At 37.9% G+C, this 14,916-nt stretch overlaps 1 protein-coding gene across 3 annotated transcripts in view; it reads right to left on the reverse strand.

The window, feature by feature from the left end:
- Nucleotides 1–14,916, reverse strand: part of UBE3D (ubiquitin protein ligase E3D) — a 136,714-nt gene that overhangs the window by 83,013 nt on the left and 38,785 nt on the right. The window contains exon 9 of one of the 3 annotated variants that reach the window (XM_090280528.1): nucleotides 11,807–11,911. The exons of the other annotated variants lie outside the window; for them this stretch is intronic. Coding sequence (XP_090136654.1) covers nucleotides 11,845–11,911 — 67 coding nt within the window. The 3' untranslated portion in view covers nucleotides 11,807–11,844. The remainder of the gene's footprint in view (nucleotides 1–11,806; nucleotides 11,912–14,916) is intronic. 3 annotated transcript variants of the gene reach the window in all.

Here is a 14,916-nt window from a genome sequence, read left to right on the forward strand (position 1 = left end):
AAGCTGATAGGTTGCTGGGGCAACATCTTCATATGTGCAATCAGGATGGTAATGGGAAAGGGAACCAAGTATAAAACGATACTGCACAAGGAAAGGGAAACTTGCAACCATTCTGTTTGAGGATGTTTAGCTTAGAAAAGAGAAAACCTAGGATTGAGTGTCAGTTTATTAGAATATTTGAAGAGCTCTCATGTTCAAGAATCAACAGATTAATTTTTGGTAGCTAAGAATGAGATTTTCTAGGAGTCAGATTTCAGCCTGATGTAAGGAAGATCATTCTAACAATTAGAGCTATCTCAATGTGATCAATTTCATAAGTAGTGACTTTGCTGTGATCCTGTGAATTCAAGCACAGTCTTGTGAAATGCTTAGCACAGAGAAAATGGTTCTCAAACTTAAAAAAAAAGTTAGCTGTGGAATGCTTTCTCCAACAAAAGCTTTTGAGGAGAACCTAATAATGCTAAACAGAAGCATCTATGCATAGAAGGTGACCTCCTCATACATTCCCCCTCCTTCTTTCATCCAATCCCTGTCCCCTCCCCCTTTTTGCTGTCACAGGTCATAACTATACTTGTCTCACATTCTTTCATCAGAGAGAAACCAGATACCCCCCCCAAGAAAATATCCCTTGCAAGTAAGTAATCCCAAGAGATTAACTGCTTTTCACAGAAAATCTGCTTTGATTGGAATCTACAGAAGAAAGCTTGCTTTTATTATATGTCATGGCCTTATTTCCTGTATCTTCTTTAATGATTACAAATGAACTTATGAATACTCTAGGAATTTTAAAAAAATGTTTGAATTTAGGCTAGAGTACTAGCACAGTCCACTCAGAGGAGGAATTTTGACCAATCACTAACCAAAGAAGTATGTGCTCAACTTGCTTCAAAATGACAATGGTCTTGACTTCCGGCCAAGATGGAGGCTTAGACTGACACGCTCGGTCTCCCTCTACAACTAGAAAGGAATACAACTACCTCAAAACAAAAGATAACCAGAAATTCCAGAAAATAAAACTACATGGAAGCCCAACGTATGAAGTTATAAACCAGCGGTGCTCGCCTGGATGGGTATGAGGCGTGAAATCGGAACCGGAACGGACAGGTCGGCCGGGGCTGTTTGAGGTAGCAGTGGGGAGAGCAGCAGGGGGAGCAATCCCGGCTGCAGCTGAGCCCCGGCAGTTTGCGACCCCAACGTGGGGAAAGGCAGCACCCCCATCGCATAGGACGGTGAGGCCCAGAGGGCGGGAGGACGGATCCTGGTCTCCCAGCAGAGAATAATGGCAGGAATCCATCTTGGACCCCCTGCCCGTACACAAAGTGCCACAGCGTGGTGGAAAAAGGTCGGGATCGCCGCCGGTCTCTGGGTAGTGACGAGTACACAGGGCTCCGCCCCCCACAGCCTGCCCAGGAAGCAAAGCAAAACACAAATCTGTCAAAATGTAGGCGACAATAATTGAAGTCCCGGTGACACAGCTCACCAGGCAGCAGATGAGGGACCTGACAGATGAACAAATAAGAAACCTGTCAGAGGCTCAGTTCAGAGCTATAGTTATAAGGTGGCTTACAGAATTAACAAAAGATTTGGAACAGGACAGTGGAGGAAAGAAAACCACTCATACTGAAACAAATGAAAACACATATGAAACAAGTGGTGAGGAAATAAAACTCCAGAGATCAAATCAACAAAACAGAACATAGAGAAGGAACAAACAGTCAACCAGTGCAGAAAGAGGAAACAAAAAGAAAAGAAAGGGAGGAGAGGATCAGAAACCTCTGGGACAGCTATAAGAGATCAAACATTTGGACTATAGGATTTCCAGAGGGTGAAGAAGAAGAATTAGAAATTGAAAAATTATGTGAAAAAATAATGAAGCAGAACTTCCCAAACTTGGGGAAGGAAATAGACTTACAGGTCCAGGAAGCACAGAGAGTTCCAGAAAAACTGGACCCAGGGAGAATCACTCCAAAACACATTATAATCAAATTGTCAAAAATTAAAGAAAATAGAGAATCTTAAAAGCAGCAAGAGAGAAGAAAAGAATCATGTACAAAGGGGTCCCAATTAGACTATCAGCTGACTTCTCAAGGGAGACCCTGCAGGCAAGAAGGGACTGGCAAGAAATATACAAAGTAATGAAAATCAAAAACCTACAACCACAATTACTCTACCCAGCGAAACTGTCATTCAGAATAGAAGGGCAGAGAAAGTGCTTCCAAGACAAAGTAAAACTGAAGGAGTTCATTAGATCCAAACCACTATTAGATGAGATGTTAAAGGGACTGGTTTAGAAGAAGGAGGATCAAAACTATGAACATTAAAATGAAAACTGTATCACAACAACCAACAGCAGAAGCTAGGGAATTGAAACAAAGGCAAACTAAATAGGCAACGAGAGTGGAAAAAGAACTATAGGTATGGGGAACATACTGGGGGAGTCAGCAGGGAGGGGGAAGGGGGAGAGGGAGGGAGATGGTACAGGAATTAAGAAGCATAGTAGGAGGGAGTGGAATAGACAGGAAGATGTTGAGAAGAACTATATGCACAACCAATGGACATGGACTAAAAGGGGGGGACAACTAGAGGTAGGGGCACCACTGGGTGGAGGGGAGCAGAGGGAAGGGAAATTGGGACAACTGTAACAGCATAATCAATAAAACATATTTAAAAAAAGAATAATACTCACCAAACTAGAAAATGTAGAAAATGACATCCTTTCAGGAGAGGGAAGAGAGAAGAAAAGGAGGCAGGTAAAGAGGGTGAGGGGAGGATAGTTAGCTGTAGTTGTAACATATTGTTTCTTTTATTAAAAAGGAAAAGAAAAGAAAAAGGGCACTAGAGCAACAAAGCTAGCAAATTGTTAATATTGGTCTATTAATTCTGAGTAATGAATTCATGAGCATTCATTATATTCAGTATTCTCTGTATTTAAATCATGTGTAATTAAAAAAATTAAATATAAAAATATTTTTAAAAAATGACGATGGTCTCTAGATGAATGTGTCTTGGTGATAATGTGGTACTAACAGACAAATATGTGAAAAGTGCTTTCCAAGGAAGCATTTATATTTTCCCACAGGTACATGATTATTCTCCTGTATTTTTCAATTAATTTCCTTTCAGTGGATTCTTGTTCTAAGAAGCCAAAGCAATGGACTTCTGAAAAAAAAAAAAAAATCACATTTGTATCCTTAAATTCTCACCTATCAGATCAGATATGAACATACAATAAAGTAAAACTGTCTGCTACTGATGTTATATATTTATATGAATAATATTCACTGAATGTGGTATATGTAAGCAGTATATTTTGGGGAGTAATCAAAATGCTGACATACTAAACTCTAGGGAAATTGCTCTTGAGGAAGAATATGCACTTACAGTGACATTGCCAGATACCCTAAAATTTTATGGTGAGGGAATATATACTATAACAAAGTAATAAATTTCGAATCATGACAACCTACTCTAATTCTGGCTCTATCACCAACTAACAAACTAACTACTTACTTTTCTTATTGAGGTTCAGTTGCTCATTTATAAAATGTAAGATTTGGACATTCATATCTGAAATTAAGTTACTGTACTCTGTAAAGACCATGTCCCTAATTAGAGTGTACCTCCTATGTTAGAAAGTAGAAGACACTTACTTGAGATGATTTCATTAAGTATTCTTCAGGGGTTGGTGACACCTATTCATTCATTCATTCTAGCAACATATTCACCCGCTATCTAAACAAGTTAACATGAAGTGTTTTAGCAGATTATGCAATTACCAAATAACAAGTCTTGGATATTCTGCTGGATGTAAAATTAGCATAAATTAACATTTTGTTTTATATTTTTAATTAATCAAAAGAACAAAGTCCTCTAAATCTCCTCAAAACCACCTATTTTTACTTCCAAAGTATTTCAGGCAATGAGTCTCTGTTTCATTGGAAACAGAGCATCAAAATTAAGCAGAGTTTGGCAATGATTTTTTGGGCATAACACCAAAAACACAGGCAACAAAAGTAAAAATAGACAAATGGAACTACATCAAACTTAAAAACTTTTGTGTGCCAAGGTTTCTGGTCAAGTTGGCAGTGTAGGTAAACACAGCTCCCTTCTCATACAACCACATCAAAATTACAACTAAACACAGAACAACCTTTATTTAGAACCACCAGAAATTGAGCTGAATGGAAGTCCTACAACTACAGAATTAAAGAAGAAATCACACCGACAATGGTAGGAGGGGTGGAGATGCACAATGGGCTGGTCCCACACCCACATGTGGTGGATAAAAATCAGGAAGGATATATCAAGAGTGAGGGATCTAAGCCCCACACCAGGCCCCCCAGCACAGGGTTCCAGTGCAAGGAAGATAATTCTCCAGAACTTCTGGCTGTAAAAACCAGTGGGGATTGAGACTATGAAAGACAAAAACTGCTGGAGTCTCCGGCAGTTCCTCTTAAAGAGCCTATGCATGGACTTACTTAGACTCATTCCCTCCGAGCTTTAGTGTGGGCAGCAGCTGACTGGGGCTGGCAGAGGGCCAAGGACCTCTGCAGAGTGGTTGGGCAAGTGCCAACACCCAACCCCCAGGCCAGCTGTGCTGGGCTTGCACAAGACCTTGAGTAGCAGTGCTCAGAGCCCATGTGCAACATGCCATGATGGCACCTGCAGACACAGCTCTGGTTCCTGGAGCAGTAAATGCCCAGGGCTCCTATGGAAGCTGCCAGACTGAGGCCTTGCCTCTTAAGCAAGGGTCATGTCTGAAATGCAAGGGAGTTTGCATAACACATACAGGGAGGAACTGAAGTGTCTGGTATCAGGGCAAGAGCTTGGGGGCACCTTTCTTCCAGAAGTGATGGCAGAGCCCATTGTTCCTTTTCTGAGCTCTTCTCTGACAGAACCACAGAGCCCACTGGTGGGGGCCTTATCTGAGTCTCCATCAACATGGCTCACACTGTTTGCCCCACCCTGGTGATTCCCTGAGGCTCCACCCCACCTAATTTCGGGCTCACCCAAGCTGTTTCCAGTGGCTTTTCCATACAAATGGTTTGTCTTGGCTCATGCTTCAGACTGTCCTAAATTCTCTCAAACAAGCAGAGTCCGGCCTTGGTGAGCCCTGTACCTCTTGCTGAGTTGCCAAAGGCCTGGCACGAGCATCAGCTCACCTTGGTTCACAGCTTGGCCTCACTTGGGTACCTCTAAGCCCACCACAAGTAAAAGCCGTTTGCAGATCACTTTGTAACTTATGCCGGGTGGCCCCAAGCAGAACACAGGTGGTGGCTGACCTTAGCCTGCACCTCTTCAAAGGGCCCAGAGCCTGAGCACCCAGTGGATAGCTACGGACCACGTCAGAGCACCAGCACCCAACCACCTCCACAAGTGATACGTTCAAGGGGTGAACTCAGCGGGCACCAGAGCCCTGCTGAAGTAAGTCCTGCCCTGTGGTGTGGGCCCCTGCCCAGCTGATCCTCCACAGTGGCTGGAGGTTGGTGGTCAGTGTTCATAGTCAGTCCTTGCAGCAGATGGGCCTGGATAAATCCTTCCTATTGACTTGCCAACAGCAACCAAGGCTCAAGTACAATAGGGGGCTGTACTCAGCCCACATAGTGGGTGCACCTCAAGTACCCAGCTAAGGTGATAGGGGAGGCTGTGTCACTGGACCTTATAAGACACCTATTACATTAGGCCACTCTACCAAGCCAGAGTCATAGCAGCTCTGCGTAATACACAGAAATGGACATACGGATAGTGCCAAAATGAGACAAAGAACAGTACAAAACTCCAGAAAAAGGACTAAACAACATGGAGACAAGTAATCTATTAGATGCAAAGTTCAAAACACTGGTTATAAGGATGCTCAATGAAGGTAGGGGAAGAGCAGATGAATTCAGAGAGGATTTCAACAGCATAAAAAAGTACATGGAAACCATAGAAAAGAACCAGTCAGAAATAAAGGATACACTAACTGAAATGAAGAACAATTCATAGGAAACTGAAAGTAGAGTGAATAGAGCCAAGATCAGTGATTTGGTATATAAGGAAGCAAAAAACACCCAATCAAAACAGCAAGAGAAAAAAGAATCCAGAAAAATAAGGACAGTGTGAGAAGTCTCTGGGACAACGTCAAGAGTTTCAACATTAGCATCATGGGCGTATCGGAAGAAGAAAGAGAGCAAGAAATTGAAAACTATTTGAAAAAATAATGACAGAAACCTCCCTAACCTGTTAAAAGGAAATAGACATACAAATTCAGGAAGTGCAGAGAGCTTCAACAAGATGAACCCAAAGAGGCCGACACCATCATAATTAAAATGTCAAAGGTAAATACAAAGAGAGAATCTTAAAAGCAGCAAGAGAAAAAGTTAGTTACCTACAAGGGAGCTCCCATAAGACTGTCAGCTGATTTCTCAAAAGAAACTTTGCAGGCTAGAAGGGATTGGCAAGAACTATTCAAAGTGATGAAAAGCAAGGACCTATAACCAAGATTACCCTGAAAAATCATCATTTAGAATCAAAGGACAAATAAGGTGCTTCCCAGATAAGAAAAAGCTTAAGGATGTCATCACCACCAAACCAATATTATATGAAATGTTAAAGGGTCTTATTTAAGAAGAAGATAAAAAATATGAATAAAATGGCAATAATTTTAGATTCAATAATTGAATCTAAAAAACAAAATAAATGAACAAGCAGAATAGAAACAATCAAAATACAGATGGGTGTAAAAGGTGTAAAAGGTGAAGGGATGAAAAAGAACAAATTGGTAGTTTCAAAATATTTATGGGGATGTAAAGTGAAGAATAGGACTATGACCCATGGACATAGACAATGGTGTGTGGGGGGTGGTTGGATGGAGGGGACAAGGGGAGAAAAAGTCAGACAATGGTAATAGCATAAACAATATAATTTAAATTTAAAAATTTTGGGTGCCAAAAGACAATCAGTAGTGAAAAGGAAGCCTACAGAATAAATAAATATAAATATTCGCAGGTCATATATCTAATAAAGGATTAATGTCAGAATACAAGGCCTGTCCAGAAAGTATCCAGCCATGTACTATGAAAAAGAGACATTTATTGAAGAAGATGCAAGATACAAGAAACATGGTACATAGGACAATGATGCCTCAGTCCCTATCAAAGTAGGCACTTTGGGACCTCATACAGTTCTTTCAATCACCATCACCTGCCCATTATATTTTCCTGAATGCTATTGTGGTCTGAAATCTCTTCCCTTTCAAAGGTGATTTTAGTTTTGGGAGAAGCCAGAAGTTGCAGAGCACCAAATCTGGGCTGTAGGGGGGACTGAGTCACCTGGGTGACTTGATGTTTTGCCAAAAAAACTGCATGAGACACAATACATGAACTCGTGCATTGTTGTGATGAAGCTGCCCATCACCAGTTGCACATCACCAGTTGCCCATAGCTGTGACTGTGTTTGTTGTCATATTGCATCTATCAACCGATGAAGAACATTGAGGTAGTCCTCCTTATTAATTGTTTGGCCTGAAGCATAATCATGATGGACAACATTTTCTCAATTATAAAAGAGTTAACATGGTGCTGATTTTGCTGTGATTTTGTTGCACCTTCTTCGGATGTGAAGAACCAGGCGACTTCCACTGGGACAACTTGGCCTTTGTTTCCGGATCATAACCATAGACCCATGATTAATCTCTGGTTATGACCTTATTGAGGAAACCTGGTTCTTTGGTAGTCGCTTTAATCAAGTCATTAGCAATTGCAGCACGATGTTCCTCCTGCTCTGGTAGCAGAAGTGGTGGAACAAATTTGCCACAACATGTTTCCTGCCAAGATCCTGTGTCACAGTAGTTTTTGGAATCCCCAGATCAGCTTCTAGTTCTTGCACTGTCAGTCACCGATCTTTGTTGACTGTAGCCCGTACACATTCAACACTGTCAAGTGTTCTGCTTGCTATAGGTCTTTCAGAACATGGATCACTTTCAACAGACTCTTGACCATCTCTGAAGTATTTGTGCCACACTTTTATTTGTGTTGCACTCAATGCATCATCTGATTAGTTTCTGTGGAGGAACATTCAAGCTTAACACAAAATTTAATGTAGATTTGTTGCTCTACTTGCTCAGTCATTTTGAATGTGACGGCCACACAGTGCACATGCTCACTCAATAGTGTCTACTGCCCCCACTGACTAGTACAGTGAAGTTATCATTGTTCACACATGTGTGTTCCAGTCCACTCTCCTTGGCTGCCAGGTTAAATCGACATTGCATTATATTTACAATGGCTGGAGTTTTTCTGGACAGACCTCTCAAATGTATATATATTTCATCTTTAAAAAGGAAGGCAATCTTATTACACACTACAACATGGATGAACCTTAAGGACATTATGCTAATGAAAATAAGCCAGTCATGAAGACAAATACTATATGATTCCACTTATGTGAAGTATCTAAAATGTCAATGTTATAAACTGAATTATGTCCCTACAAAATTCTTATGTTAACTATAAGTAGAGGTAGGGCTGTAATCCTCAACGTGACTATATTTGAAGATAGGCCCCTTAATGAACTACTTAATTTAAACGAGGTCATAAGAATGAAACCCTAATCTGATAAGACTGCTGTCCTTATAAGAAGAGAAAGAAACATAAGACCTCTTTCTATATATATCTCTCTCTCTTCCCCCATATGAGCAAAGGCAGGCCATGTGAGGTCACAGCAAGAAGATGGCCATCTATACATCAGGAAGAGACAAAACCTTGATCTTGGACTTCTAGCCTCCAGAACTCTGAGAAAACAAATTGGTGTTAATGCTTAAAGTATCTTGTCCATGGTATTTTGTTATGGCAGCCCTAGCAGACTAATACAGTCCAATTTATAAAAACAAAAAATAGAATGGTGGTTAAGAGGGACTAGGGAAAGTGGGAAGAGTTGTGTTTAATGAGCATGAGTTTCAGATTAGCAAGATGAAAGAGTTCTGGAAAGTTCTTTTATAACAATGTGAATAGACTTAACACTACTGAACTACTGACTTAAAAAATGATTAAGATGGTAAATTTTATGTTACATAGTTTTTACCACAATAAACAGAATTTGAATTTTCCTGCAAATATAAAGGAATAAGAAGAAAATACAACTTCACAACCACTGATATTATTTTATACATATGAAATGTATATGGATGTGGTTTATGAGGTCTGTCCGGAAAAAGTCGAGCCATTATTAATCTAATGAGAATGGTTTGTGTGACATCCATGTAACTGGGCATCCAAGGAGTGGACTGGAATGCACATATGTGAACAATAGCGACTTCACTGTACTTGCCAGTGGGAGCAGTAGACACCACTGAGTGAGCATGTGTACTGTGTGGCCATCACATTCAAAATGACTGAGCAACTAGAGCAACAAATCTGCATCAGATTTTGTGTTAAGCTTGAACATTCCTCCATGGAAACTATTTGGATGATTCAGAAGGTCACATGTATGAGCAACTGGTGATTGGCAGCTTCATCACGACAGTGTGCCCCATCACATCTCATGCAGGTTTTTTGGCAGAACATCAAATCGCCCAGGTGACTCGGCCCCCCTATAGCCCAGACTTGGTGTCCTGCAACTTCTAGTTTTTCCCAAAACTAAAATCATCTTTGAAAGGGAAGAGATTTGAGACTGTTGATGAAATTCAGGAAAACACAATGGGGAAGCTGATGGTGATTGAGAAACTGTGTGAGGTCACAAGGTACCTACTTTGAAGGGGACTGAGGTGTCATTGTTCTACGTACAATGTTTCTTGTATATTGTATGTTCTTCAATAAATGTCTCTATTTTTCATATTACATGTCTGAATACCTTCTGGGAAGACCTCATATGTTTGTTTTTATTTCAGTAGAAAAAACAATAATAATGGCTGTCTTGAGGCAAAAATAACACTTCTATCTTAGAAGCAATAATTACCTACATATAGCCAACAGAGAGAAACCTAGTGTTATAAAAAATAATCTCTATATTACACTAAAACTATGGGTGAATGTAACATATCATCAACATTTCCTTCCTCAATATATCATGTAAGAATATGTTAATAACAGTACAACACAAAATGGTTCTTCTGAGTCCAAATTCTCCAGATTCTTAAACTGGATATCTTTTGAAAAAGGTGGGAAGAACAACCAACAAAATACTAGGATTTGTGTAACTTACACAATGAAGAGAATTCAATTTCGCTAAAACAACAACAACACTTATTTACACTTAATGATTATATTCCCCTAAGTTCTTTTCTCTTAAAAATATGAGAACAAGAAACTTGATTGATATCAAATTCTTCATCATTTAATAAAAATAAATCTACTCTTCATGTTTCCCTAAAAAAGAGAAAAGTGTAAAAACAAATGTTTATATTTTTTAACAAAGTTAACATATAAGATTATAAAGATTTTGGCTCCTATTTTGCCAAACAAGATTTCCCTTATTTGTTGGCATAAACATAAATTCAAGAAAATTGTGGGCTAGGACACCTAGAAGGATAAGATAGACACAGCTTGATTTAAGGAGATAATCTAAATAGAGCTTCTCCACTCTGGCCTTATTGGCATTTTGGGCTGGATAATTATATGTTGTAGGGACTCTCAAGTGCATTGTACACTGATTAAGAGCTCCCCTGGCTTTACCTACTAGTTGTGACAACCAAAATAGTCTCAAGACCCCTGGGGAGTGGGGGGGAAGTTCTCCCCAGTCTAGAGAATGAGGCCACAGGTGAATTGACGAGTTAGCAGAATTAAAATGCATAAGTTTTAACTTAAACTCCAAAAGTAAGAAGTTAATATTTAGTATCTAAACTCTGATGTGCAAACTTAAGAATGTGAGCTGTAGGATAATTGTGGGCAAGGGGAGGAGAGATTAAAAAATAGGCTTCAAAATGTTAAGGGACATGTGTGTCTATTGCTAGAAAGAAAAAAATTCTAAAAATATTACCTACTACTTTTGTGTGTGTGCTCAAGGAAATGAAACCATAGTTGTATTTGCCATTTTCCTCTTTTAGACTGCCATCTGGCAATCCATGGTTCCACCAGAAAAAAATTCTTGTTGATTGAACTAAAATAGTTAATGCACCACCCCATGTGCCAAAAATATGCCAGGGAGTCTAAGGCTTGCTCAGTCATGCCCCAAAAGAAAGAAACTAACTTCCTTAGAAAACAAAAGTAAATAACTCACAGGATGCTTACACAACTTGGTGACATTCCCTTCCAACCTATGAGGGGCACAGAAGCAAACAATATAGCAGGAGGAAAAGCACAACAAAAGCAAATATATAAAACAGGCAAACAAACGTAATCATACTCCTTTTTTGGATGTCAACTTGTCTAAGACATATGGAGTTTAAAAAAATTCCAATAATCAAATACTGAAGAACACACCTATAATAGTCATTATATTTCCAATGTCACAGCAATTTGTTAGGAATGAATGAAACAGTGAGACAGATGCATTGATCCTTGTAACACTCCTCAAGAAAGGCAGAGTTAAAGATTCTTCATAATAACGAACACAATGTTAACCACCGGAACTGAATCTACCATTTTTTTTTTCTTAAAACCCCAAAATTGTCAAAAGACAAAGTGGTACATCCAGACTAGTATATCCTTTGTATTCTCTTTCATATATCCATAAAGGCAGGCTATGGTAGCAGGAACATATAGTATCTAATAGATGAACAGTAATTATCACATTCAAAGATAAACAGAAAAACATGTACAGTTCATTAAATAAATGTTTTGTTAAATGTAAACATAAATTGTATGTTCTGAGTATTTCTACAAGAACTCACCTAGACGTAGTAATAAGCAAGACAGACAAGGTCCTGGCTCACATGGAGTTTACACTCCAGTACAGGAATTCTTGTGAAATCATCGAACATTTGGGAAAAGCAACCCTGTGAAGTACCAAATACGTTTCTTTTCAAAAAGAGTTATTAACACCCAGGAGAAAGAGTTAATAGAGAAAAGAAAAGAGTTTAAGTATAATTATTATTCTCATAGATATTACAAGAATATTTCACGGTAAAACAAGAACAGATTACGACATAAAAGCAAAATCTGAATAAACACTTATGTTTAGATGCATCTATAAAACTCCGAGAAAAACCAAAGATAAAGAGAAAATCCTAAAGGTTTTCAGAGACAAAATAGGTAAAAGAGATTTTCTGATATTCAAAGACTGACTACAGTCCAAGTTTAAAAAAACCATTAAAGAGCACACTTCTTCAAATTAAACAATGAAATAAAGGATATTGAGTGAAAAAGACTGCAAAAAGATACATACAATATAATATTACTTGTAAATATTTTAAAACATCAAACAACCCATAAATATTTTTATGGAAATAGACTTATACAATAAAAATATAAAAACATTTATGGTCATAATGCATAAGTGTAAGTAACAGGCAAACAAATGGAGTGGTAGGGCTTCGCCTTGGTATTTCCTTAAGAAGAAACAACCACTATCATCAGAATCACAAATGATCTCAACATAGGGGAGACAGTACGCAAGGCAAGGAACAAGACAAATGCAAAACTTACTTAAGAGTCTTTTGTTGTTTTGGTGAAGAGTATAAATACTAAATAAATCCAGATCTTTAGAGTTAAATAAATAAATAAGTTCAAGTTATGTGTGTTAAAAATTTAAGGTTAACCACTAAAAAATATTTACTTCTAAATCATCAAAAGAAAGAAATGACACAGAGACGTCAACCAATGTAAAAGACAGCAGAATAAGGTCAACTGTATCAATAATCATAATAAGTGTGAATTAATTAAAATCACTATTAAAAGACAGAATGTCACACTGGAGTTTCAAATATCCAGCCACATGCAATTTACAAGATATTTGGTAACAAGACATACATCTACAACAAAATAGCGCATGACAGCTGAAAATACAGAAAAAGATATAACAAATCAACAATTAAAATAAGAAAGTAAATATAGCAATATTAACAACAAGCAAATTAGAATTAGAGGAAAATATCAAATATCTTCTATTGTTAAAATATGCAATTAGTAAGTTTTCATGTAACAAATCTTAATGTACCAAATAATAGAGCTTCAAAATACAGGGATGGACAAAAGTAGGTTTACAGTTGTGAGTATGCAAAACACAGAATTTATTCTTGTATTATTATTTATTAATTATATTACTTTCCATATGAACAACTATAGGCCCACTCCCCCCCATATATTATGCAAAAACTGATACCAAAACCAGAAGAAAAAGACCTTTCCATAATCATTGTGAAATTTAATACACCCTTCTGAAAAATTTACGTTTTTAAATAATTTAAAAAGATGGTATAAAAGGTTTTAATAAACTTGATATACAGACATACATATATACCCACACTAGTCAAAAGAGAATATAACCAAAGAACAGCATGAAACTTTACAATGTATTAGAGCACACATACTCACACACACACACACCAGCTCAGCAAAGTCTACAAAGCATCAGACACACATAAGGCATATTCTCTGATCCTGTCTCAATAAAAAACAAGGATAGTCAAGTGAACCTATTTCATTTAGACTGGCACCAGATGGACAAAACGTAAATCGCAGTTTGGGTAAGGGTTCAGGGGAATGGGCATTTATAGAACTTTCAGGTGGAAATATAAATTTGTAATGCCTTTTTGCAAATCAATTTGATATTATCTATCAAAATTTGAAATGTCATACCCTTTGACTCAGTAATTCTACTTATAGAAATCCTTATTACAAAAATAGTACACCCAATCACATAACAAATGTACAACATACATAGTGAAGCAAAAAAAAAGTAACAACTCAAATATCTATCAACAGAAAAATGATTAAATTATTTACAGTACATTCATTTCATAGAATATCAAGTACTGACATGGAATGAATCTCCAAGACACAATTTTTTTAAGCATAAAAATTATACATATATCCTTCAAATTATGTTAAAATACAAGATAATAAAAAAGGAATGGAAGAATATACAACATACTTTTTACTTCTGGGAAGAGAAATAATGGAGTCTTCTATATTTTACTTCATGTTTGTCTCTACTGTTTGAATATTTTATGAATTATACTGCTTGCATAATTCAAAAAAAGAAAAGACAAGCAGTAATTTTTTAAGAATTTCTTATTTACTTCCCAGAAAAAGACTGGGACTTTCTGTTCTTAGTACAAATTTGATCAAACCCATTTTAGAGTACAGGACAATTATAAACTTCCGATCTGTTTAAATAACACTTTCTGTTTCCTCTGCTGGAATGTTCTTCCCTCAGACATGGCACCTTTCCTAACTTCTTTCAAGTATTCTAAGTATCATCTTAATCTGAGGAACCTTCCTTGACTTTTCAAGCTAAAATGACAACACTCTTACACCCATCCTACCACTCCCCAACCACCTCACCCAGGTTTATGTTCTACTAGGTATTACATTAACCGCACCCGGGTTTATGTTCTACTAGGTGTTACATTAACCGCTGTGTCTTAGTGTCCTCATGACTAAATGGAGGTGCTAACAGCACCTAATCCGCAGGAGTGCTGTCAGGTTGCAATGAGCTAGAAGCCCTTAGTTGGTGCTGGGCTCACAATGAAAGTCACATCAGTCTTTGATTTTTTTGTCTGCTTTGTTTATGATCTGTCTTCCCCTTATTAGAATGACAACCCCAGGAGGCAGGGACTGTGTTTTGTTTACTATTGTATCCCGAAAGCCTAGAAAGTGCTTATCAGTAAATATTCATAGCTGTTGAGTCTGATTTAGTATCGTGGCCATATGTACACACAGCTGAGATTACAAGAAAAGGACCAATCGTTTTCAATAAAAGCAATCTTTCTGCACATTAGCATGAATCATCTGTAATAATTCAGTCTACTTTGAAAGCATAACATTTAGGAGTATGACT

The sequence above is a fragment of the Furipterus horrens genome, unplaced genomic scaffold, assembly GCF_987537825.1.
Source record: "Furipterus horrens unplaced genomic scaffold, mFurHor1.1.pri manual_scaffold_6, whole genome shotgun sequence".
Classification (NCBI taxonomy): Eukaryota; Metazoa; Chordata; class Mammalia; order Chiroptera; family Furipteridae; genus Furipterus; species Furipterus horrens.